This window comes from Macaca mulatta, chromosome 1, assembly GCF_049350105.2.
Source record: "Macaca mulatta isolate MMU2019108-1 chromosome 1, T2T-MMU8v2.0, whole genome shotgun sequence".
Classification (NCBI taxonomy): Eukaryota; Metazoa; Chordata; class Mammalia; order Primates; family Cercopithecidae; genus Macaca; species Macaca mulatta.
The window spans coordinates 38,344,069-38,369,740 of record NC_133406.1 but is presented as its reverse complement, the minus strand read 5'-3'; the positions used below and the strand labels follow the sequence as shown (position 1 = coordinate 38,369,740).

The 25,672-nt window shown below is 55.0% G+C and overlaps 2 protein-coding genes across 4 annotated transcripts in view; one reads left to right on the top strand and one right to left on the bottom strand.

The window, feature by feature from the left end:
• Window positions 1-14,500, top strand: part of LOC114679432 (uncharacterized) — a 28,295-nt gene extending 13,795 nt beyond the window's left edge. The window contains exons 4-9 of one of the 3 annotated variants that reach the window (XM_078001077.1): window positions 3,365-3,461; window positions 4,032-4,163; window positions 7,648-7,758; window positions 7,878-8,305; window positions 10,160-10,359; window positions 13,542-14,500. In XM_078001077.1, the coding sequence (XP_077857203.1) occupies window positions 3,365-3,461; window positions 4,032-4,163; window positions 7,648-7,665 (247 nt within the window). In that variant the 3' untranslated portion in view covers window positions 7,666-7,758; window positions 7,878-8,305; window positions 10,160-10,359; window positions 13,542-14,500. Of the gene's footprint in view, window positions 1-3,364; window positions 3,462-4,031; window positions 4,164-7,647; window positions 7,759-7,877; window positions 8,874-10,159; window positions 10,360-13,541 lie in introns of those variants that run through there. The other 2 variants (XM_078001073.1, XM_078001072.1) reach the window with 2 other exon arrangements.
• The window catches only part of KIAA1614, a 38,672-nt gene continuing 19,959 nt past the window's right edge, over window positions 6,960-25,672 (bottom strand). Inside the window, exons 5-10 of the mRNA XM_015122477.3 lie at window positions 21,863-23,421; window positions 19,831-19,987; window positions 17,219-17,459; window positions 14,024-14,151; window positions 13,035-13,219; window positions 6,960-8,229 (exon numbers count right to left, since the gene is read on the bottom strand). Coding sequence (XP_014977963.3) covers window positions 8,036-8,229; window positions 13,035-13,219; window positions 14,024-14,151; window positions 17,219-17,459; window positions 19,831-19,987; window positions 21,863-23,421 — 2,464 coding nt within the window. The 3' untranslated portion in view covers window positions 6,960-8,035. The remainder of the gene's footprint in view (window positions 8,230-13,034; window positions 13,220-14,023; window positions 14,152-17,218; window positions 17,460-19,830; window positions 19,988-21,862; window positions 23,422-25,672) is intronic.

Here is a 25,672-nt window from a genome sequence, read left to right as displayed (position 1 = left end):
TTTTTCAGCAGCATAAAAATGGACTAATACATAACCATACTGTGTATGCAAAATATTACACAGCACAGTTTCAATGAGACAGTGAACTTGGGAGAACAGACCAGAACAGAAAGGAATGAGTCCTTCATTCCCCCCCTCACTGAAGTGCTGGCAAACAACAATATTGCCCAAGCAAATTGGTAGTTGAAAGAGCCTGCCCTAAATTCTGTGGGGATGAGGTGATGAGGCTACATAAGGTCCTTAAGGGCAGAGAGATCTTGATCATTCCATTTGCCATCATCATCCTCACTGATACTAATTTCTATGTGCCAGGCACTGTTCTAAGTACTGTGTACTAACACACAGAATTCTAAAAATGAGAAGTTTCCTCATCTGTTAAATCTGCAGGTAAGGAAATTGGGACACAGAAAAGTCATTTTCCAAAGGTCACACAGGTGGTGAGAGGCAGAGCTGCTTACTGTGACCCTAGTGCCTAGCACAGAAGGTGCCATATCAGAGCTTGCTAAGTCCTTAGCTTGATTTCTCCCAGACATAGTAGCTAGGGAGAAAAGGTGATGGCAAATAAACATACTGAGCAGCCTCGCCAGAGAAACGAGTGCTTAGAGAGTTAAGGTTATACGTATTCTCTAATAAAAGCAGATCATCTCCCCGACCCGAGGGAGAAACATGGACTGTCGCTTTGGCAGAGGGAGACAGTTTGCATCTGCAAGCCTGAGGGGTCCAGTTCCACAGGTGGACAGTGACACGATTCTACTCATGGCTTTGCTGTGCAGCAAAACAGTGATTTGCCATCATTCCAAATGTCCCAAAATGTTAAAAGGCAAGACCTGAGGCAAAAATGAAACTCACAGGAAGGGAGGGCCTGTCATACCACCGTAATAGGTCACTGTCCTAGAGGACACATTTCAAATCAGTAAATGATCCTTGGTGCCTCCAGGTGTCAGCTGTATGCCCACCTGCCCAGGTGCTGCTACATGGAGCATTAGCAGTGACTGTTTGTGCAGGGGCAGGCTGAGCCTGAGCAAGCATCACCACAGATGCACCTCAGAGAGGGGGTAGTGGGCTCCAGAAGCCAGTGTGGGCATGTGCTTCCGATTCCAGCCTCTTTGGATGGTGTTTTCTCCCCACCTCCCTTCCCAGCCCACTTGCTCACATACCATCAGATGCTTTCTCCGGGCACAGTAAAATTGGCTGGCCTTCAAAGAGGTCAGTAACTCTAAACTTCCTAAAAGTTTTATTTAAACAGTCACCAATAGTTCTGGCCAATATTTGATGCAAATCTGATGTGTGGGGTAGGTCTTTGACCAAGGCTGTAGGGATGCGGTGAGGAGCAAAACATTTTCATTCAGTTCTCAACCCGACAAGAGAAATACTGTTGAGACCAACTTTACACCTGAAAACTGGGGCATGGAGCAATAAAGAAATTTGTCTAAGGCTACAACTAGTAAGTGGTAGAGACAGAATCGGAGTCCAGGTTGGCCTGGACCATACGAGGCCTCCATGAAGAGAAAAGACACTGGCCTGACTTCAGTGGTGGCAAGCAGATATCTCACTAAGCCATCCCTCTAACCTGAGAAGTGGTAGCATAAGGCTGAGGAGGGGGAGAGGGGACACAACAGCTCTGCCAGTTAGTGTGGATTAAAGCACTGAACCAGAAGTACCTGGTTTGCATGGATACCAGTTGCCTTGGACTTGACCGCATTTCAAGTCCACTGTAGGGTTCAAGAGATCTACTGGCTCAGGGTTTCACACAGGTCTGCCTTGCTGATAAATGTGTTGGAGCTTTTGTGTATTTGGCTGGAAATAAGCAAAAAATAAATGAGCCAAACCCCTTATTGTATAAACCCAGAAAATCCTGGAGACTTAGTCTGGGGGGCTCAGGATGAGAAAGCAAATTGTGGCCTCTGAATGCCGCTCCCGTGGATGCGAGCACCTCTTGTTCCTGAGTTAACACCAGAGCTGGATGGAGGCTGGTGAGCTTGGGGTCTTGGGGACCATGGAGTCTTAGAGTGGGCTCTCCTGGGAGCCTTTCTGCTCCTCAGATAGAGTGGGGTCTCCTGCCTTGGGGCGTCCATTGTAGCCCTGCACGCTGGCCTTTTTTCATAACTGAAGCTGTATCCATCCTGGGGATGTGGGTATCCTAAGGGCAGGGCGGGCCTCTCCCCAGTGCCTGGCACTGGGCCAGAACCCTAAGGGCAGCTCCACACTGTGAGTAGGGGCCTGAGCCCAGACTGCAGAAGGACAAGACAAAGGCAGGCCCAGCAGGCAGCCTGGCAGCCACAGGAGAGCTCCAGATACCCTCCAGCACTGGCAGGGCAGCTGTTAAGCCCTGGCTCCATGGGCACATATCAGCGCCAGTCCCCGCAGCCCCCTTCCTTGGGGTCCAGCACTCCGACCTGGCCAACCCACAGCCAGAGCACGCTGGGCAGAGCTTCTTGCCAAGGAAGGCTCTTGCCATTTCTGAGCAGGTGCTCTGGCTCTGTAGGAAAGAGGGAAGCTTCTCTGTGGATATGTGGGGGAGGGAGGGAGAAAGGGAAGGCCTGTTCATGCAGGTGGCAGCAGGGCGTTTTGAGTCGCTCCAGAACTAGCCTGGGGACTTGGGGTGGGAAATGGGTTGGGCAGATGGAGTAGGGAAGTCCACTTGTTGCCAGGTAAGTTTGGTGGAGGATAAACAAGCAATTCTGCCTAAAGAGTCACAGTAAAGAGCCCTTGGTACAAGATCCTATGGGATCTAAGGGGAGGAGCCGAAGTCAGCATGCAGTATTGGGAATGCTTCCAGAGACAGACACCTCTAATATTTTTGAAGGCTGCCACGGGGTCTGTGGGTGGACAGGGAAAGGGCATTCCAACCAAGACACATGCATAAGCATGAGAGAGTAGGTGGGTGCATGGATGGGTGAAGTTGGGGCTGGTGAGATCCAGGAGCCAACAAACAAAGCTCCTGCCAGTAATACCCACACGAGAATCCTGTGCCCAGAGGCAGTTTGGAGGACTAAGAAGTCCACAGTTGCGTCACTGCCTTCCTCTCCTGGGTCATAGGCCTCTTCTTGGCACCTCCAGAAAAGGTGAAAACAAACGGCTGCCCAGGACACCTATCTAGGGTGGAGGCCTCTTCCCCACTACCCCAGGGGCCAGGCCATGGTCCTGAGGTTTCTTCTGTCTCCCTGCAGAACAGAACCATTCAAATTACAACTCGGTACATACCCACAGAAGCAGCATTTCTCAAAACCTAAGCTACCCTCGGCTTGTATAAAGCACTCTAATTTATTTATTTTCTATCCTGTCCTTTTTTTTTTTTTTTTTTCAATGCTTGTCTCAACCCACAAAATTGCTTTTATAACCCATGAGTGAATTGTACCTGCAGTTTGGAAACACTGCCCTGGAAAGGCATCTGCCTGCTCTTCTCCAGCCCCTCTTCCCGGAAGGAACACCGAAATGAGGGCGCCTGCGTCCTGGTGAAGGTCAGTGGTGGGCAGGCCAAGCTGGGCCGCGGGAGCTGCTGGAGGGCACCACTCCGCCCCGTAGGCTGTGCCTGCAGGCCGGGGAGCGGGTACTCCGGTGCTTGAGGACCTCCAAGCGAGGTGAACTGCAGAGGGACCCAGGAGGGTGGAAGGATGCTGGCTGGAAGTCGCAGAGGGCCAGGTTCAAATCCTGCCTCTGCTATTTATTGGCTCCCAGACCTTGGATCTGTGAATTAACCTTTGAGCCTCCCACTCCTCCTGCCTAAGCCTGGTATAATAGTCTCTCCCTCGCAGTGTTGCTGTGTGGATTCAGGGTTATTTAATGACCCCAGCAGAGCTCTGGAACATTTGTGGAGCTGGCAGGGCAAGGTAAGGGACAGCCCAACGAAGGCAGGTCCCTGAAGTCCTGGTTAACACGGGTTTCCAAAATTCGAGCTAGCCTGTGGTTTCTCCAGCTCGCCTGAAAGCTGGGGACACTGCATGCACCAGGTAGTCATTCCTGCACACCCCGCGCCCGCCCCACGAACTTGAGGGTCCATAGTTCGCCCCACTTCTTCCCCATCCCTCCAGACAGCTCCAGCTCATCCTCCCAGTCTGGCTCGGCGCGAAGACTCCACAGCACCTTTCAGCAAAGCCCGGGACCTTGCGATGCACCAGTCGGCTCCTGTCCTCCTCCCCAGTCGTGCGTTCCTCAGGGGCAGGGTGAGCCCAGCAGTGTGTGTGTGTGTGTGTGCGCGCGCGCGCACTGGGGACGGGGGCGTGCAAAACCCCCGTGAGCCCGCCTTCCGTCCACCCTCAGGCTGCAGGCCCCCGTGGCTCTTAACAGCCGGTGCCCTGCTGGACACACCCCGCCTCCCGGAAACAGCCTTGGCACGAAAACCCTGGCGACCCCCAGGCAGGGCAACGGGCCCGCGCCCCTCTCACCCCCGCCCGCGCGAGACCCCGCGGGAGGACGCAGACAAAGGCTGTTGGCCGCGCTGCCTGGCCCCACGCCTCGGGTCTGCGGCGGGAACACTCTCCGCGGGCGGCCGCGTGGCCGAGAAGGCGCGGCTGGCGGGGAGCCTGCGGGTGCAGAACAAGCGGCCGCCCGCTGCCTGCCAGGGCCCGTAGGGACCGCCCACCCCGCCGGGGAGACTTGGGGGCGGCACCGGCGTCGCTGTGAGGTGGCCTCTGGTGGCCTGAGGGCGGGGCGGGTGTGGGGCGGCTGCCGAGGGCACAGTCACCTCCTGGTCTCAGGGCCCGCGACAGACCCCGGTCCTCCCTCCCGGGACACCGGGTGCCAGCTGCGGAGACCTCTCGCCTCTGCTGCACCCCGCAGCTACAGAGGAGGCTCCCGGTAAAGAGGAGTAAACCAGCGGCCACCCGGGACGCCCGTTCTGCGGGTGGCTTCAGAAAGTGCCCCCAAGCCCCAAGGAGATTGCGGTGCCTGAGGCAAAGGTGGTGCCACTTTCTGCTCCGTGTAGTCCCAGTGTCAGGGGCCTTCTGTGAACCACGGTAGGGACATAAGTTAGACACTGGGAAAACCCACACCTTTGCACGTGGCTGTTTTGGTTTCTGTGCCTGAGTCACTCGGCCCTTGCTGTAGCTTCCTACTCGTTTTACAAAGCTCTGCTTGTGCTCACCTGTCCGGATGGCGCCCTTGCCAACCACCTGGCCAACCACGAATCATGGCCCCAGGCTGTCCACAGGCTACACCGGCTGCAGCCCCTCTTGCAGCACACCCTGCCTTGGCTCTGTAATATGTGTGTGCCTCCCGCTAGGCTGGGGCCCCTTGAGGCTGCTGGTCTCTCATGTCCCGGGGCTCTTGCCTGGCCTAGGCCTGGCTCCTGGTTAATAAGCTCTCAGTAAGAAGGTTCTGATGGCCCAGGCACTAGGGCTCAGGCCAGCACTTTGGGAGGCCGAGGCGGGCGGATCACATGTCAGGAGTTCGAGACCAGCCTGGCCAACATAGTTAAACCCTGTCTCTACTAAAAATACAAAAACTAGCCAGACATAGTGGCGGGTGCCTGTAGTCTCAGCTACTCGGGAGGCTGGGGAAGGAGAATCATCTGAACCCAGGAATCGGAGGTTGCAGTGAGCTGAGATTATGCCATTGCACTCCAGCCTGGGCAACAGAGTGAGACACTAGGTTCTGATGCTCCAGTGTGTGAGTGAGGCAGGGCTGCCCCAGGCCTTCAAGGTCAGCAGCTCTCCAGGCAGGCAGATGCAGGCAATTGGGGAAGGTCAAACAGGAGGCTGGAGAAACCAAAGCCCCCTCCCATCCACACAAGGCAGGGCCTGCACATCAGGCTGCCCCAGGGAAGAGCTGGCATGCCAGCGCCTTTCCTCCTTGGAATTAGGTCACCGTCCAGAGGCCTGGGAGCCTCCGGTGTCCTGTGTGCCTCGTGCCCCTCCCCTAGCAGCAATCCTTTTCTGGCATGGGGAGGCAGCTGCAGTGGGAAAAGGGGCCCCGAGTCAGAGGGGCAGGATTGCATGCCCTGTCAGTGCTGCTGAACTTGGTTCCCCGTCTATGCAAGATGAAGACAATGAGCAGGACACACCTGGCAGGACTATTTAAGGACTAAGTGTGTCACCAGCCTGGGAGGTGATATGCCTGAGCCTTTTCCTGTCCTCCCAGCCCCAGCCACCCGCTTCCACCTCCTCCCACCTAGGAAGGCAAGTTGTCCTTGCCATACAGAGAAAAATGGAGCTGTCTTTGGCCCCCAGGAGCTTTTCTCAACATGAGATTTCTCCAGTTTTGTGACCATGGGCCAAGAATTGCAGTATAGGAGGAGCCAGGGTTTCCCCACACTGGAGGTTTCTTGCTGTGGGGTCATTTCTACACTTTGAGGTGTGCCAGTGCCCTCTTCACAGCCTGAAGCCCCAAGCACTTATTCCTCTGGCCCCTCTGCTCACCTGTCAGAGCCCCCTCATTCCTCCTTCACCCGCCTACCCCATGGGGCTCAGCGCCTCCCTCTCCCCGCATGGGCATCATGAAGACAGGGACCTGGCTCCTGCTGCAAAGGCCCTGGGCAGGGAACATACCCCAAACACTGCACAGGAATGCCTCCCCACCCCCACGACCTTCTCCCTGGGCCACAGGCCTGCTTCAGTGTCCTTGTCCAATGAAAGCTGCCCTGACACTCATTTAAACCCAATTCTGCTGAAGGTTGGGTTTCTTGTTTCCAGGACTTTTTTTTTTTTTTTTTTTAACCACAGCTGGCACCCTGGCCAGTTCTAAAGCAGCCCTGAACTTCCTATTACACTCCTCAGTTGTGCCCAGCTAGGGTCCCTTGGCTGCTTCTCTCCTGATCATAACCTTGCCCAGGGCTTTTCTTCCGCCAAAGGACGGTCTGGAGGCTTCTGCATCTACCCTGGCTGTCACCCTAACCCGGGGCCTCCCCAGCCTTTCCTCTGGCATGCCCACCACCAGCACCCGTGCCTTCCCCCACTCCCCAGTCCTGCCCGTGGCTAGTGAGGGTCAAGTGAGTGTCAAGCCCAGAATTTTGCAACTCAGAGTGAGAGAAGCTTCAGCTTTGCTTTTTAATAAGTTAAGACTGACACATGGCCATCCACTCCCAAAGAGTCCCAGCCCTCCAGGCAGCGCTGAGGCCCAGGCAGGTGGCCCATCCCCGCTCTCCACAGCCTCCCTGCTGCCCACCCACCCACATGCCCACTGACAGCAGCGCCAGGACGTCTGGGCAGAAAGCATGCAGCTGTGTGACAGCCAGGCACCCGCTGCAGCCCTGTCTCCAAGCTGGACAGAACTAAGATGGAGGCTGCCACAGGCCAGGCTGCAGCAGCTCTTGCCTCCCCCTGGGCAGAGGCAGCGGCTGGGGTGGCGTGGGGCTGGTCTGGCTGGTCCCACTGGCTGGATCCTGGCTACCACAGTAGCATGTCCTGAAATCAGTTTTGTTGTTTTCAACTTTATGTATAAAAAAAATTTCCTAGAAATTTTTAATATTCTGGCTACCAGATAACATCTCCCAGATGTTCCCAAACCCAGAAGGGGCATAAAACTCCTGTCAGACGACACATTCCAATTTTGGTTTGGCATATATGGTCAATGGCTGTAAGGCTGGTACTCCAGGACACTTTGCCCATTGCTGGAGAAAGGGCAAAGGCAGTGAATGGAGTAGGGAGGAACGTGGCTGAAAAAGGGAAGGGTCAAGGCCAATAAGGACATGTGCTTTCTTTGGTTCCACAGTGTTGGAGGCTGGGGTAGCCTTTGACCGGGAGTGGGACCCGGAGGTGAGGCCAGCTCTCAGACATCAACCAAAGGACCCACTGCATCTCCCTCCTTCCCCTGCCAACAAAGGTACAAGTAGATGTTGACACCCCCTCAGACATGGAAGGAGACCCATTTTTTTCTTTTTCTAGTTCTGCATAAATGGCCTTAAACAAAATATGCTAACAGGCTCCTTGCCTCTCCCGAAGGCAGCCCACCACAGAAGCCCTGCCACAGCCCAAGAGGTTAGATGCTGCCAGGATCTGTTTCCGCCACAGAGCAGCTCTGTGCAGCACATTCCTGCCAACCACCCCAAGTGCTTCAGGGCTTCCGAGGCAGTGACAGTGAGGGCAGCGGCACTTCTGGGTCACCGTGGGACAGGTCTCTGCCTCAAGACACGGATTGACAAGCTCTCTGAGTGGGCCAGGAGCTCCTTAATGTGAGCCAAGCCCAGCCCTGCCACCTTGGCCCCATTCATCTCCAGGATCTCGTCGCCCACCCCCAGCAGCCCTGAGTACAGCTTGGCCGTGCTCACGTCAGCCATCTCCTGCACGTAGATCCCTGCAAAGGAAAACGGGAGAATTTCACAATGACACCCAAATCGAAGAAGTGCATCTCTGGAATGCTGACCATGTTGGTGAGGTGCTGTTTGTGTGGCACAGGGAGGAGGTGCTCATAGCGGGCACTTCTCTGCGCTCATGCACACACACACATACCTCTCATTATTCCACCTCACAGCCGCAACTGGCTTTAGACAGTGCGCCTCCTCCACAGTCTAACTTCATTCCACTGTCTCTGCTTTTAAAGTGGAAATGCTCCTAGTGCAAATAACGCGTTAAATTGTTGTTATTTATTTATACCTGACTGTGAGAGAGCTAATCTTTTTCTGAGATGAGTTTTGCTTGTAGAATAGGAAGGAAAATAGTTTTTAAAAATTAGGAACCATACCTACTCGGTGCCTGGCACTATGATCCAGTTGCTGCCTCAGGTCGCCCAGGCCCAGCATAAAGGTCGGGGTGGTGGGAAGGTATCATCGGAAAAGCAAAAGTGGCTGAGCCACATCCAAGCCTGGTTTGCTGCACTCTATTGCCCAAGAGTGACCCTGGCCTCAGTCTTACTCAGATATGGTTCCTCAATTGGGATGGGAAAACATCTGAGCAAAAAAACCCAGGAAAAATAAAAATTCTAGCCACATATTTCAAAGCTCCGGTGGCTCCCTCTCCTCTCCTGCACATGTCCCTTCCTCCCCACCCCAAAGAGGCCCTGCCTGGGTCTAGAAGGTGCCAAGAGTCAGCCTGGAGGAACCAGCTTCTCTGTTTCTTTCCCAAGCTCCGGCTCTCAGGGAGCCCCCTGTCAGTGGGGCAGGCCCTGTGGGGCTTGGGCTGGCTGGGCTGGCTCCCTCTGGCATCTCTGGGAAGCGTCCAGCTGAGGAGGCCCCCATCCCCCCACCGGCCTCAGCTGTGGCTGGAAACCTTTCAAATTCCCCTCCAGCTGCTCCCACCTGGGAGAAAGTAAGTGAGGTGCTGGCTCTCCCAGGGCAGGCTGGAGCCCCTGATGCCCATGCTCCGTGCTGGGTGGACACAGGGGCTGAGACACAGGCTGAGTTTGCTGGAGGACTGCAGGGCACACCCCTGGCATGGGCATCAGCACTGGCGGAATTCAGGCTGCTCAGCGCAGCCTTTGGCACCCTCGCTGTTCCAAGCCCAGCTCGGCTCACTCTGCATTTCAAACATGAGGCCACTGCCCACGCATTACTGTCTCCACTTCCTTTTCCTCCAATCGGGTTCCTAGCAGGGGCCCGAAGGGGCATCAGGTCTGCTCCTCACTCTCTGGCTTGAAACTAGTCACCACATCTTGGACTAGTGGGAAGTCCTCTCTCAGGTCCCCCCAGCCTCTGGCCCTGACAGAAGTCAGGCATTTTAAAGCCTGCCTCTGAAATGTGGCTTTGAAAGAGCACTGATCTTCACCGAGGCACCTGAAAGTCTGTGGCTCTGAATTTAGCAAATCCAATCTTTGTACACATTCCCCCCCGCCCCGGTCGGAGGTATAGAATCCCTTTTGTTGCTTCTTGGCCAAGCCGAGCCTTTTCTGCAGGGCTGTCTTCCCTGACGGTACGTCTGCCATCCTGACTGTACAAGGCGTTTTCCCTCAACCCTGTCTTTTACCTCCTCTAGCTGGACTGCTTGCCCTCCCTGTCTACGGGTTGGTGGCACGGGGAGGGGGCAGGTAAGAAGGAGCCCCTGGGGCGAACCCAGAGAAGTGTCTGATGTGCTGTGGGAGTTGCAGGTGGGGACTAATGATAAACCCTGAAAGAATGCAGCTAGAGCTAGGCCAGACACTGACGTCACTCCTGCCATTTTGGGGAGACTCGTGTAGATTTCACGACTGAAATTCGTGACACAAATATGACAGCCTGCTGTCGTAGGCATTTATTGTCTGCTGGAAATGGCCTTTGTTGAGGATGTGTGATCTCTATGTTGTATCCAATTAGAAGCAGAAGGCAAAGCCTGCTGTTCTCACAGACTCAGAGAGTCAGATGTGAAAGCCAGCAAGTTAATACCAGCATCCTGCCGGTTCAGCGCAGGGCACAAGCCAGCCCTCTTCACAGCCCCTCGGAGCCTGGAAGAAGTGACCCTCTGCTGTTGGAGGATGGCCTGGGGAACGGAGGCCCCAGCACTCACCAGGCTTCATGTGCGTGGGGACCCCTGTGTGCCATCTAGTGACCCATGATGGCAGCAGGACCAGGGAATGCTTGGGCAGAACAGGGAGCTGGCACCAACTCAGGCAAGGGTGCCGGGGACCCTGGGTCACTAGAGACCCTTGTCCATCAGAGCTCCCAGACGGGTGACGGGGAGGGGCTCCCACTGCCTACAAGGGAGCCAAAAGGGACTCTGGGGGATGGTGGGGGGCAGAGTACAATGCCCTGTTGTGTGTGCACTCACATCGACAGGGGAACGCAGATCACACTGGTCCCTGTCTGGGATTTTCTTCCCCAGACCTTCTCTTTCTGAAGGGCAGGGAAGAAAAATGCTAGGCCCTTTCCTGTGTGCCTTATCAAATGCTCCTTATGACTCTTCTAGGTAGGTTTTGTCATCCTCATTTCACAGATTAGGGAACAGGCTCAGCAGGGATGTCGCCCGCTCTAGGTCACACAGCCAGCAGAGGTGCCGGAGCACAAACATGCTGGGTTGTCTGCCTCCGCCTTCACACACCTGTCCGGGGGCCTGTCCTGCTCGCCTAAAGGGAGAGGAGGCTACGGGAAGGCCTGTGAGGAAGGACGTTTTATCCTCCTGAGGTCCAGAGTGGGCAGAAACCTGTCCTGTCTTCCTCTTACACACATGTCCAGCTCATCAGCAAAGAGTCAAATCAACCAGAATCCAACCTTCTCCCCTCTCCCCATCTCCACAGCCATTCCCAGCCCAAGTACCACCATCTCTGTCCCGGATTGCTGAAATAGCTTCAACACAGGGCTCCCTGGCTCCACCTGTGTCCCTCTGGGGTCTATTCTCATAGACATTAGAGAGCCTCAGTGCTCGCTCCGAGCCCTCTAGTGGCTCCCATCTCATTCGGCATGAAAGCCAAAGCCCCTTACAGTGGCACAACCCCATCTTTCCAAACTGCTCCTCCCAACCCCTTGCTTGCTCTGTGGTGTCCAACCTGACCTCCTCACAGTTCTCACAGGCCAGGCTCACCCCTCCACGAGGGCTCTGCACTCGCTGTTCAATCTGCCGGAATGCTCTTCCCCAGACACCCGCAGGGCCCCTCCTTTGCCCCATCCACGGCCCTGCTCAGGTGTCATCTTCTCAGAAAAGCCTCCCCACACTCCTGTCTATACCAGCATCTGCCACACCTGCTTTATCTGTATGTTTCTCAGAACTTTCTTTTCACCATCTGACATACGTAGCACATTATACATAACAAGAGTACACATTTTATAGATACAATCTAACTGCTCACTGGGTAGTATATTCATGAGGACAGGGATTTGGTCTGTTCCACTTACTGCTGTATCCCCCGTATCTATAACACATAGTAGGTGCTTAGTATATATTTGCTGAAACAATTAATGATGGAACAGACATGAGAACTCATGCTGCGGTCTGCAAATGTGGCAGCAGGCAGACTTTTTTCCAGGCTAAACAGCATTGACCTAGGAGATCAAAGCATAGGACTCAACCCCCCATTGGCAGAGCCCAGCTGCAGCAGGCTTCTGTGCGCGTCTTTCTGTATCTGTCTCTCCCTTTCTCTCTTCTTCCTTCCCCTCCTCTCCTTGCCCACCCTCGCATACCTGTCTTCCTTCCCTGCTCCTCTGGGGAATGTCTTTCTTTCATGGGCCCTTGCCCTGAGATACATTCTGGACCACAGACCTTGAGTGTGGGCCTTGGCAAGTCACGTTGCCCTGAAAGACTCATGGATGGGGCGGAACTGAGAACTGGCCAGAGTGCAGAATGATGTCCAGGACTCCTCCCTGCCCTTGCCTGCGTTGAATTGAGACCCAGAGCACACCCCAGCCAGAAGCCTGCAGCCAGGATTCATCTGAACATAATCCTCGGGCACAGAGGGAGGGACGGGATGCAGAGACAGGCACGCTCCACCTGCCCAGACATACTCCACAGCCGGAGGAAAGGAACCGTTTCAACGCAGACGCATCAAAGGGACTGCTGAGAACCGGCAGGCACAGACAGTTTCCCTCTGGCTCTCCTCTGCTAAGATGGCCTTCAAAATTCTAATTTCTTTCTTTTTTTCCTTTGAGACGAAGTTTTGCTCTTGTTGCCCAGGCTGGAGTACAATGGCGCAATCTTGGCTCACTGTAACCTCCACCTCCTGGGTTCGAGCAATTCTCCTGCCTCAACCTCCTGAGTAACTGGGATTACAGGCATGCACCACCACGCCCAGCTAATTTTGTATTTTTAGTAGACATGGAGTTTCACCATGTGGGCCAGACTGGTCTTGAACTCCTAACCTCAGGTGATCCAGGCACCTCAGCCTCCCAAAGTGCTGGGATTACAGGCGTGAGCCACTGCGCCTGCCTAAGATTCTAATTTCAAGATATCATCAGACAGCAGGGGGACAGTGGAGTCAAACCTGCCAACTCTACCCCCTCCCGTACACTCCCCACCAACGCCCTCTCAGCTGCAGCTACCCAGGGCAAAGGCTCTGCAGGTGCAGACTCCTAGACAGCCCTGGACAGTTCAGAAAGAGCCCCTGAGGGGAGAAGCCTAGTCCTGTAGTCAGGGGCTTTCTGAATTCCCAGAGCTCCACGGCTCAGCCAAGGACCAGAAAAGCCTCTGACACAGCCAGAAGGCCCTGCCGCGGTTTGCTGAGGCTGCTCCGGCTATGGGGCTGAGGAAGGGCAGAGGGCATACCTGAGTCTGGGCGCCCATTCCCAGAGGCCACGCAGAAGCCGAAAGTGCCCCCCGGGGAGCGCTGCAGCTGCAGCTGGCTCGTGCCGTCCGGGAACACCTCCACCAGGCGGCCCACGGTGCGAGCCAGGCTGGGAGCACCCACGTCCTCCACGCTGAGGGCACGCCGTGGTGAAGCCTTGGCCGGCCTGCGAGGGAACCAGAGACACAGTGAGGGCAAAAAGCGTCAGGCACTGGGCACAACTCTTCCCTAGCTTACAGATGACTGATGCCTCATGGACATCCAATGCCAGAGTCTGGCATTGGAGGCTGGGGTTCTGCTGACCTCAACCAGCAAAGAGAGCCTGCTAGGGCCAAAACTGGTGCGTTTCCACTGCTGTGCAAGGCCCCCCAGAGCCTGCTGTGGAACTAGAAACCCCACCCTCCCAAAGCAGTGGTTTCAAATTTGGGGGGGTACAGAGACCTTTGTAAGAATCTGACAAAAGGTGTAACTTTATGTCACATTTCCAGGAGCTAACATACACCCTGAAGTGCATCCACGCCCCAGGAAAGAGCAGCCAGCCTACAGGGCCTCGTCAGACAGGGCAGGATGTTTCCAAGCAGGTCATGCGTCCTGGGCCCCTCTGGGGGTCTCTGTCTCCACGTGTTTATTTGGATCTTTAGCTGGGCTAGGAAAGCTCTCTAAACTTTCTGATTTCAAGATGTCACTGGACAGCAGAGGGACAATGGACTCAAACCGGCCAACTCTACCCTCTCCAGCAACCCCAGGCCTTCTCAGAGCCCAGTGCACCGAGGGTCGGGGCAGGACACTGAGGTGCTGAGACTCCTGTGGCAGCCTTGTCTCCACACATCAGATGTCCTGGGCAGAGGCCTTACTTTCCCTTCAGCGGACCCTGCTCAGAGCCATGATGCTGAGGCCGGAAGGAGTCAAGCTTTTGGCTCCACTGGTCACTCTCTGAGTTTACCCTCCAAATCATGGGTCCTCCTCTTACCTGCCAGCTGCACTGTGGTCCCCTGGCCCCGCTACCAGGTAGAGGCGGGACCGCTCCCCCTTGCCGCTCAGCAGAGAATGGAGGTTCTGAAAAGAGGCAGCTTTCCGACGCTGGTGAGAGGGCGACACCTGATGAGAAAGGGACAATATTGCAGGTGAGAAAAGCTACCTGAGAGGTGCTGACAGAGGACTTGGCCCCCACCATGAACGTGAGGGCCCTGTAAGAAAGTGACAGCACAAGCTTTTATCATTGCTTCCAAGAATTCAACAGGAACCACCATGACTTACTCAAGGAGATGGGTCTACATAGACCATCTGAGGAGTCAAGAGATTTTTTGTTTTGTTTTTTAGCTGCAATAACAACTTTAGTGCTATACTAATTACCTCTGATTAAGGAAATCTAACTACTCATTAAGGAAGAAATGAAAGTAAGTTTATTACAAAGTAATAAATACCACTTGAGAGTTAAAATTCGAAATATTATTTTATGATTCTTTAGTATGTCTTTTGTGATTGCTTTCGTTCAAAAATTTAAACCAAACACTGTACTTTCAAACATTGTGGATAAAAAGATAGACAAGAAATCCTTCAAGGAGTTCACAAAATGATGGGGGCAGGGCTGAGCACAGGTAAGTTAAAAGGTTTCAGTGCACTTTAAAAGGAGATGGTGTGTGCCGTGTGTGGTGACTCACACCTGTAATCCCAGCACTTTAGGAGGCTGAGGTGGGCAGATCACCTGAGGTCAGGAGTTCAAGACCAGCCTGGCCAACATGGTGAAACCCTGTCTCTACTAAAATTACAAAAATTAGCTGGGCCTGGTGGCAGGTGCCTGTAATCCCAGCTACTCGGGAGGCTGAAGCAGGAGAATCACTTGAACCCGGAGGTGAAGGTTTCAGTGAGCCGAGATCGTGCCATTGCACTCCAACCTGAGTGACAGAATGAGACCCTGTCTCAAAAAAAAAAAAAAAAAAAAAGGATCTACTACCATTCAATCCTACAATTCACTACTGGGTGTCTACCAAAGGAAAGAAGTCATTATAAGAGAAAGGTTGGTTCCATATTTTTGCGAGCAGCACAATCAGCAATCGCAAAGATATGGAACCAACCTGAGTGCCCATCAACCAACAAGTGGATAAAGAAAATGGGGTATATATACGGCTGGGCGCAGTGGCTCATGCCTTTAATCCCAGGACTTTGGGAGACCAAGGCAGGTGGATTACATGAGGTCAGGAGTTTTAGACTAGCTTGGCCAACATGGTAAAACCCCATCTCTACTAAAAATACAAAAATTAGCTGGGTGTGGTGACCTATGCCTGTCCTCTCAGCTACTCAGGAGACTGAGGCAGGAAAATTGCTTGAACCTAGGAGGTCGAGGTTGCAGTGAGCAGACATCGTGCCGCTGCACTCCAGCCTGGGTGACAGAGTGAGACTCCATCTTAAAAAAAAAAAAAACAACCCAAAAACCTAAACCTCCCAGCAAACACACTCTTGGCAGCAGCACACACCAACAGCAAGTATTTTACCCTGAGGAATGTCACAAATACTGTGGCGGAGAAACAGATTCTTCCTTTATCTTCTATGTTCCTGAAAATTTCTGTCTTTTTTCAGTTCTTGAAAATGTATTTCTGCTGTTCATCCTCCCTGCTCTGCCTCCCTTTCTTGCACCCAGATTTACTGTCATCAGGACTTCCTATGTCTGTCCATTCAGCTCAGATTGCCTATGAACCTCTCCATGACACCGACGGGGGTGGTGTTTCCTTTGGGGGGTTTACAGAGATAGAAGTCCTGATGACAGTAAATCTGGGTGCCACGGCTCAGACATGCTTTGGATAAATCTAACTTCATGAGAACAGCGAGTTCCTGGAGCACAAGTCACTGCTGCTGATTTCGCCAGCTTCAATCTCTGCCGCTGTTTCTTTGCCTTCCATTCATTCAACCGGCAAATATTTGTTGAGCACTGACCATGTGCCTAGGACAGTCTTTGGTGGAAGACAGTCAATGGGACCTTCATTCATTCAGTCTGCATCCTCGTCTCACCTGCAGCCTGGGAAATGAAAGGCGCCAGCAACGCAAACCACTCTCACCTGCTTCACTCTCCCTAGGAGAGCGGGGAGGGAATTAGGAGAAACAGACCACCTGGAACTCCCTGGAACAGAAGGGGCGTCCAGCGGGTGCTGCTCCTCGTTGCAGAGTGTGGAGTGCTTGGGGAGGGGAGCCTGAGCGAGCTGCCCTGTGCTTCCCACCCACTCACTACTCGGTGTGTATTGTGCATACTGCACTAGCTTCCCTAGAAAGTACCAGAATACGAAGATCAAGCGGTGTTCCCTCAAATAACTCACACTCCAGTGAGGGCTGAGAGACAAAACCCAACTAAACATGATGCAGGGAGTGCCACAAAGGAGGGAGGCATAGTAGCAATGGGAGCAGGGGGCGGAGGCCCAGTTCGGCCTGAGGCAGGGTTGGGAGCGGCTCCCTGAGGGGCACGTGCCTGCAGTAAGGATGGATGAGCGGGCAGGTGGCATTGGGGAAGGCGGGGGAAAGAGCCCAGCTGAGGGTTCAGAGTCAGCGAGCGATCTGCCGACAGAACTGCAAGCGCATCGGCTGCAACCGGGGTCAAGTGTGTTAAAAGAAGAATGACGAGGGATGAAAGCAGACAGATCCCAGAAACTCTGGTCATGCTGAGTGGTCTGAACTTTATCTTGAAGGCAATAAGGGACCAATGATAGATGTTCGGTGAGGGGCTGGTGTGGCCAGATTTGCATATCAGAAGGACCACTCTGGAAGCCACATGCAGGACCATGGCAGGGAGGCCAGTCAAGGGGCTGCTGAGGGAATCCACGTGGGACGTGATCTGTGCCTGGGCTCAGAGTCACTATGGCCATGGAGAAGGTTCCAGAACCATCAGGCGGTCAACTCTCCGGGACTTGGCTGAGGTGGCAAAGTTGAGGGAGAGGGAGGAGCCTAGAGGGACCCCTGGCAGGGTCATCTCAGCAGTGTGAGATGCTGCCGACCCACCCTTTGTCTAGGGGGATCCAAGTCTCACGGGTCAACCGTGGGGATGCCAGCAGCTTCCCTCTCCCTACTGTGGGCTCCTTGGGAGGCATCCTCAGCAGCTCCTCCCTCCATTCACCTTTCATGCTGATGGTGGCTGCACCACTGCTGGCTTCACTCCCTGGGCTGGGGCCCCTGGACTCACCGGGTGCAGGGATTGTAATGACGGGGCCCTGGAGTGTGACGCCAGGCCAGGCACGGCGGGCTGCAGCTGCTCCACACTGTAGCTGCGGGACTTGCCCAGCTTGGGCCGGGAACTCTGGCCAAGGGCTGAGAAGAGCTTTTTCAGCCCCAAGGTGGAGGCGATGCTGCTGCTTCTTTTCTTGTTCTGGTCCAAAGGGGCAGCCAAGGGGGAGCCAGGTCCTGTGTCAGCCCCTGCTGATGCTCTGAAACACAAGGGTGGAGGTGAGGGGGCAGGGGAGGGCCGGGAGGGTGGCCAGGGCAAACTGTACCCTGGGGCCATCTCGAGGGCCGCAGATGGGCCAGCACCAATGCCTCTGGCACGTTTGGGGCCAGGAACTGAATACCAGGCGTAGAAAGAAAGGTCAAGTGGAAGCCGGATGTGGTGGCTCCTGTCTGTGGTCCCAGCTACTTGGGAGATGGAGGCAGGAGGATCACTTGAGCCTGGAGGTCGAGGCTGCAGTGAGCTGTGATCACGCCACTGCACTCAACCTGGGCGACACAGTGAGACTCCCCCAAAAAAAAGAAAGAAAGAGAAAAGGAAGAAAGAGAAAGGAAGGAAGGGAGGGAGGGAGGGAGGGAGGGAGGAAGGAGGGAGGGAGAGAGAGAGAAAAGGAAAAGAGAAAAGAAAAGAAAAAAGAAAAGGAAAGAAAAGGAAAAGAAAAGAAAGACTGCCAGATACTCTGCTTGGGTTGCTTTTGGGGACAATAGCTCAGGCAAGCCGCCTGCCATAACACTCAGCTAAGGGCCCACCCAATCATTCATGCAGTATATAAATTTTTTATTTTTTGAGACAGAGTCTTGCTCTGCTGCCCAGGCTGGAATGTAATGGCACCATCTTGGCTCACTGCAACCTCTGCCTCCCAGGTCCAAGCTATTCTCCCACTTCAGCCTCGCAAGTAGCTGGGATTGCAGACGCACACCACCACGCCCGGCTACTTTTTGTATTTTTAGTAGAGACAGGGCTTCACTATGTTGACGAGGTTGGTCTCGAACTCCTGACCTCAAGTGATCCACCTGCCTCATTCTCCCAATGTGCTGGGATTACAGGCATGAGCCACTGTGCATGGCCCATTCATTCAACATTTCTTAACGGCCTACTATGTGCCAGCCTCTTCTAGGCCCTGGGGTGTGTGTATGCAAGACAAACAAGGTGCCTACTCGCAGGAGCTTATGAACAACAGACCAGGAAAACCAGGAGACCCGTCCCATGTGGGTGAAGCAGAGGATGACCAGGCGCTTCTTTAAAATGGAGTGGTGGGGAAGGTCTCTCTGAGAAGAGGAGCTTTAAACTGAGAGCTGAGTGGCAAGAAGCAGCCAGGGCTGCCACGCCTGGAGGTGAGTAGTCCAGGTGCGGGGAATAGCTGGTGCCACAGCCCTGGGGCAGGAAGAGCTCTGCGTGTTTAAGAACAGAAAGGGGCCAGGCCATGAGGCTTGGGTGTAGGTGATGAGAAAAGGGCAAGAGGCAGGACAAGATGAGGTCAGATAGGCAGGCAAGGCGAAGTCCACAAAGCAGGACCAGCCATAGCCGAGGTGTGAAGTCTACTCCAAGTGCAGGGAAAAACCATTGCATTCAGGGTTTTCAGTAGGAGAAGGACACCATTTAATCCAAGTTTTAAAAAGCGACCCTTGACTATTGTGTGGAGAAGGAAATGTAGGGGCAAGGGTGAAGGCGGAGAGCAGGTAGGGGCTACTAGAGTTGTATAGCAAAGAAGCTATGAGTTCAGGCCAGGAAAAGTGGTGGGAGGCAGGGGTTTCCGGAGCTGGCAATGACTGGCAGGGGGCTGCGGTGGGAGAGAAGGAAGAGGAAGCAATCCAGGACTCCTGGATTCGGGCTTGTGCGCTGTGCAGACAGACAGTGACGTGTTTGCAGGGAATGGGACATGGGGGAAGCAGTTGTTGAGCTTTCTGTTTGAGGGGCCCATCAGACCCCCTAATGGAGATGTCCAGGAGAAACTGAGGGTGCAGCTCTGAAGTTCTGGAGAGCAGATGGCACTAGGGATGGAGAGTCGGCTCTGGTGCCTCTTCAGGCCTAGAGCTGCCTGCAGCCACCAGGCATAGTGTGTCACAGGGAAGAGAAGGCCCTGGCCAGAGCTCCGGGTTCACCAAGGCTTTGAGGCAAGTTAAGGAGGTCCCAAAGGGCCAGGACTCAGCCCCCACCCCACCACCCCGCGCCGGCGCCGAGCTGAAGGAAAGAAGGAAAATGTGACTGCTGGGCTCCCTTTCCTCAACGTCTGGTTACTTTCAAGCATCCAAGCGCAGAGCAGAAGCAGAAGCAAGCCCATCCTGGGCCCTTCCCCAGGGCTGGGGCTCTGCTAGCTTTGCCCCGGGAACTGGCAGAGTGTCTGCAGCTAGAGGCCGTTCAATGGATGCTTCATGAATGAATGAGCAGGTACATCAGACTACACGACACTGGGAGAGGAGTGAGAGGGCTGCCAGGCTTGTTCACAGTCTAGGGAGCCTCTGAGGACTAGGAGCAGTGAGGTGGGTCATGCCACCACTCCAGGGGGTCTCTCCCCTCCCAGAGCCCCCATTTCCACCTCCTTCTGCAGTCTGGCTCTTTCTCCTGTCACTCACCTTGACAGCACATGTCCTCCAGATCCCGACCCTGTCCTCTGCAGGCTTCCCTCTGATTCCTGGCTGGACTCTGGCTCCTCTGAGGACAGGGAGAGGGTGATGCCCGTGGAGTTGATGGTGGCAACATCTGCTGAGCCGGGAAAGCCCTGGGGTCCTCCTGAAACAAGCACAGCATCCCACCTGAGTCATACCAGCTCATCCCACAGGTCCTGTGGGGGAAAGGGACATTCCCAACAGGGGGAGGGTGAGAAGAAGCTGGAGAGGCAGAGCCCAAGGAGAGCAGTGGAGAGACCTGGGAAGCAGCAAGGGAAGGTGGGGTGGCCTCTTAGATGACCAGGCCTGAGGACCCCTCGTGAGTGTCCTCGAGGCTGGAAACTATTTGAGGACACGGACTGAGTCTTGTTGACTGCTGGAAGCTCATCACCCAGCACAGCATCTAGTCCACAGTAGATGATCACTGTTTGTTCAATGAAAGGGTTGACTGTGATAAGCCATGTCCCTTCCATATCAAGGGACATAGTGGGAGCAGGGGAAAATTTTGTATTCCTGGGACAAAACCCACAATCTTGTCAGTTGTGATTTCTAAGAGCTTTAAAATAGCCATCATTTCTGGAGATCTATTATGTGCTAGGCAACGAGTGGAATCCTCTCCAGAGATGAGTTCACGGGGCCCTAGGAGATGGTGCCATCATCGTCCTCACTTCACAGAAGAGGATGCTGGCAGGCTGAGGGATTGAGGGAGTCACCCAGGGCCTCACTCGCTCTGCTTCAAGCTCCGAGGTAAAGGCTTGGGCTGCCCAGAGAGGTCAGCAGGTCTCAGAAGGGAAGCCCTGCAGGAAGTGGTTAGGGGCAAGCCCACAGCCTGCCTAGAGCCCACCAGAGAAGGAAACTGCCACTCAGCACAGGGTGGGAGGGACCCCAGGGGGAGGGGGTTGCCTTAAGGTTTGTGTAAGCAAGGGAGGGAGAGGGACCAAGTCTGTGTGTCCCCATGCAGTGGAGGGGACTTTGCATCCACATCCTCAATAAGGTCTGTCATCTCTCTGCCCTCCCTCCCTCCACTCTGTTGCCAAGCCCTGGGTCTCTCGAGCCATCCCAGCCCCAAGACTGTCAGAGCCGTGGGCACGTGTGGAGTGAGCCTGTTATCTCTGCCTAAAAGTGAACGGCAGAGTTGGTCATCTGGGATCACAACACTAGGGATCAGGGCCTGAGCCCACCACCCCCCAGGATTCTCCCACAATATGAGGACCCCTTCCAAAGACAAAGTGGTGAGACCCACACCCTTCAGCAGCCTTGCCTGCTGAAACCTACTGCTCCACCAACAGGCCCAGGGGCCAGGGAGGGTCTGGTACGAGAAAGCACACCACCTAGGAGCCCTGTTCCCTTGGTCACAGGGCCCTCCAGACAGCATGTCTGCCTGGCCACAGAAAGCCTCAAGAGCAGGACTCCTGCTCAAGTATTCACATGTGCATTCCCCACAGTGCCTAGTACAGTGCCTGGCACATAACAGGTGCTCTGCCAATACTGAAGGAATGAATGAGTGAATGAAATGAAATGAAATGAAATGATGATGCTGAAGGGGCAGGGTCTCAGCCATGTGATTAGTGGGCATCTATTGTTCCAAACAAATAGTAAATCCTGGAACTGCTGCCTCTTTCTGTACTGTTGGGAGTAAATCCCTTAAAGCCCAGGCCTCTAGCAGCCATGCAGCTTGGAGCTTGGATCTTGGAACCTCAGGGTTCCCAACAGGAAGAGGATGTCTCCACCACCTTCCCCATGGTTCTGCCTCCCCCAGAAGGGAGTTGCTTAGTCTGCCTCCAGGCTGGCGGTCAATCCTGCGTCTGGCCTCTGCCAGCACCCCTGACACCTCAGAGCGGCTCCAAGGAGCTGCCGAGGTGGTGTGTGATGCTGCCATCTGACTATTGAGATAAAAGGGAATGACTCTGAAGGCCTGGGTGTCACAGGTCGGGTCTGGGCCTCTGCTCTAGAACCACACCAGGCCTGGGCTGGGCAGGAATGAACGGCAGCCCCTTACCATCTCTGCTGTTCTCCAGGGGCGGCTCCGGCTCCCGGCTGCAGGGGCCCCTCTCCACCCTACCCTCGTGGACGACTCCCCCGTAGGGCTCCTGCAGCCCCCGAGGTGCGCTGCTGTTGCAGTTGTTGGTGGACAGGGCCAGGAGTGGGTGCCTGACCTGAGGGCAGCTGGGCTGGGTCTGTGATGGGGGCAGCTCACAGGTCCTGAGAATCGTGCTTCTTGGAGGCAGGGGGATACCCACAGGTTCTCCCTGGTCACCTGGCCTGCACAATCCAGCCAGGGCTGCCTTCCTGTGAGACACCGGCGAGGTGGCCTTCCTTGAAGGGGGAGGGGTTGGCGCCCAGCCTTCAGGACAAAAGGAAACTGTTGGCTGCCGGGCTTGGTGCGGGGCGGAAGGCTCTGCATAGCTCTGTTGCAGGGAGGAAGGAGAGACAATTTCCAGGGACTCGTGGCTTTCCATAACCTGGGCCTGGCCTCCTGGCCCCGGTGATTCAGGCGTCATGGGGGAGGTGGTGGCGTAGGCTGTCCTGCATGGAGTCCGGGAATCCAAAAGGTGAGCCTGGTGACTTCCCAGCCGTGGTCCAGGCTGCCACTGGGGTCCCAGGGGCACCCGCTTCAACTCCAGGTCAGGAGGCTTAGGGACAGCATCTTCTCTCAAAAATAGAGTTCCCCCAGGCGTGTGTCCTCTGCCCTCCTTCACCTCATTTTCCACCTCCATATCATCAGCCCTAGGCAGGTGTTGTTGGGCCTGAAGGCCCCAAGGCAGCTCCACCTCAGCCTTCTTGGACCACCTGTGGCCTCGAGGCCTGGAGCCCCGCAGTCGCAGTCGCGGGCTGCTGCCTCGGGTCCGCCTACATGCCCCGCCAGCCTGAGCGGTCCCCGCCTCCTCACTGTCCGTCCTGCAGCTGTCAGAGTTGTCTGTGTTGTCCAGGGCAGAACCCACCTCCGCAGGGCACACGATGTCTCCGATGTGTGTTTCCCGGATCCATTCCATGCGGAGCCCGGGCTCTGCAGGAAGGAGCCGGAGTGGGGAGCTCAGGCCACCCAGCACCCTCTCCATCCCACCGGCAGCCTGGAGCTCCTGGAGGGTCCTGGGGTCGGGGGACGCCTTCCCCTGGGCGGGGCGCGGGTCGTCGATGCAGCTGCCGCAGGCCTGGCACCTCCTCTCGCTGCCCCGTGCCGGCGGCGCCGGGGGTCCTCCGCGGTCCAGGCTGCCCACAAGCCGGTGGAATGCCCCTTGCCCAGCGTCCCGGAGCCGGGGGGCCCCGTTGATGTAGTGGGCGAGGTCGGGCTTGGAGCGCAGGGGGCCTTGGTCCGCGGCCTGCAGCACGGTGCTCAGCACTTGGCGCTGGCGCTGCTGCAGCCGATCCAGGTGGCGGAACTCGGCTTCGCGGGCCGACTCATCCTCAAAACGCACGTGCGACGGCGAGGGGCCCCGCCTCGGCCTCTGCCCGCCGCTGGACTCTCCGCTGGAGGAATCGCTCGTGTGCCCGTTCTGGAGGTTGTCTATGCAGGCAAGGGTCGTCCTGGGGTCCCGGGCTGGGCTTCTGTGGCCATCTCTGATGAAGAGACAGGAGGAGAGAGGTCAAGGGCAGAAACATGGGGAGGTATGGACACCCATCGGCCCTACCCCTCCACCCTGGGCTACAGTCTCCCACCGTGCTCTGTGGCAACCGCAACCCACAAGGTTACTCCAGAGCGGATTTCTGGGGCGTCTCCGCAAACCAAAGCAGCTTGCAAGCCCATCCTGTTCCTAACACAGCGCTAAACAAAACCAAGGCCACCTTCCCTGCTTTTGGCTTTGCCTCTCTTGCATGGCTCAGCCTGAGTTAAGATGAAACACTATTGAATGGGAATATGCTGAAGTCCTTACACGTGTGTGTAGGGGAGTTGGGGGTGGGGGCGGCGTCTGTGTGTGTGTGTCTGTTAGGGAGAGGAAGTGAGCCTGACCACCATGTATTTCTGGTAGTGATTGTGGAAATATGTATTTGCTATAATGCTGTCACGGGAACAGGATATTTTAAGTCTCCACTTAAAGGAGAGGCTGTGTGAGAACTGAAGTCAGAGATTTTTTTTTTTTTTTTGGCAGGATCTCTCTATGATGCCCAGGCTGGAGTGCAGTGACATGATCTTGGCTCACTATAACCTCGACCTCTGGGGCTCAAGTGATCCTCCCACCTCAGCTTCCCAAGTAGCTGGGACCACAAGTGTGCTTCACCATATCTGGCTTATTTTGGTTATTTTTTGTACAGATGAGGTCTCACTATGTTGGCCAGGCTGGTCTCAAACTCCTGGGCACAAGTGATCCTCCCACCTCGGCCTCCCAAAGTTCTGGGATTACAGGTATGCACCACTGTGCCCGGCCTAAAGTCAGGGTTTCTAAGCAATTGCTCCTGAAGTTTCCATGCAGGGTTCCACATCACCTTGCTTACGCAAAATTCAGACAAGGCAATGGTGATGTTTCTCCTTGGCTCCTGAGTCTTGACTGTTCCAACCCCACTCCAGGCACTGCCCCTCCGCAGCCCTCACACATACTCTTGTCCTGCTTTTGTGGGGGATGGCACTGCTGTGCTGGGGAGTCTGCCCACCTGTCATCCACTTTGGCTCTGGGAGACACTGTGGTGAATAGTCAAGTCCTGCTCAGTTCTGGAAGGCACCTACACACATCTCACACCACGGCCTCGTGGAGCCAGGTAACCGGAGTTTCAGGCCACTATGAAAATGGACCCAGGACCATAGGCCATTTTCTATCAGAAGGGCACCCAAGTAAGAACCATAGTTCTCCCTTCCTTTTCCTGGCAGGGGCCTCCCCACCAATCCACTGCTAAGTGTTGGGATTCCATTTCTTGTTTCTTGCATTTATCACTTCTTTATCACTCACACTGGACCCCTGCAGTGGCCTCTTATCCAGCCTCTCCACTACCTCCTGTCTGTAGATCCAACTGAAGCACAGCCTTTATTTTATCACACCAACCCAGAAGAGGCCACAGGGTCAAGTGCATACACTTTGGAGGGAAAATGCAGGCCCCCCACATTCCTTCCTGCTTCCTCTTACGCTCCTGGGCCTTCAGGGCCTCCAGGCCTCCTTCCCTGACCTCATGCAACCCTCCTGCCTCATTTCCTGGATCTTTCTTCTTAGCCTACTAGCATTTGACTTCTATTTATTAGATGCTGAATGCTCACTGGAATGCAAAAGGCAATGGGCAACTGGGGCTCCACACCTGCGCCTACCCCTGACTCGTCATTTCCCCCCATAAGCACTGCTCCAGGACGAAATTTTTTTTTAAAGAAGAACTCCTGCTGGGCAGGCACAGTGGCTCACGCCTGTGATCCTAGCACTTCGAAGGCCGAGGTGGGCAGATTGCTTGAGCTCAGGAGTTCAAGACCAGCCTGGGCAACACGATGAAACCCTGTCTCTACTAAAAATAGAAAAAATTAGCCAGGCGTGGTGATGCGTGCCTATAGTCCCAGCTACTTGGGAGGCTGAGGCATGAGAATTGCTTGAACCCAGGAGGCAGAGGTTGCAGTGAGCCAAGATCGTGCCGCTACACTCCATCGTGGGCAACAGAGCAAGACCCTGTCTCAAAACGAAACAAAACGAAACAGAAAAACACACAAACTCCTGCTAAGCAAGTAGATCTGCCTGCTTTGAGATTTCAGCAGATCCTGTGCTTAAAAAGGCTGCTCTGGGGAACACTGAAGAGGTTTTGGTCAGCCTGTTTGCTGGAACTCACATTCAGCCATGGCTACTCATTCATCAGGCACAACAGCCGCTATGCTGAGGACCCACAATATGGACAGGGGCCCAGG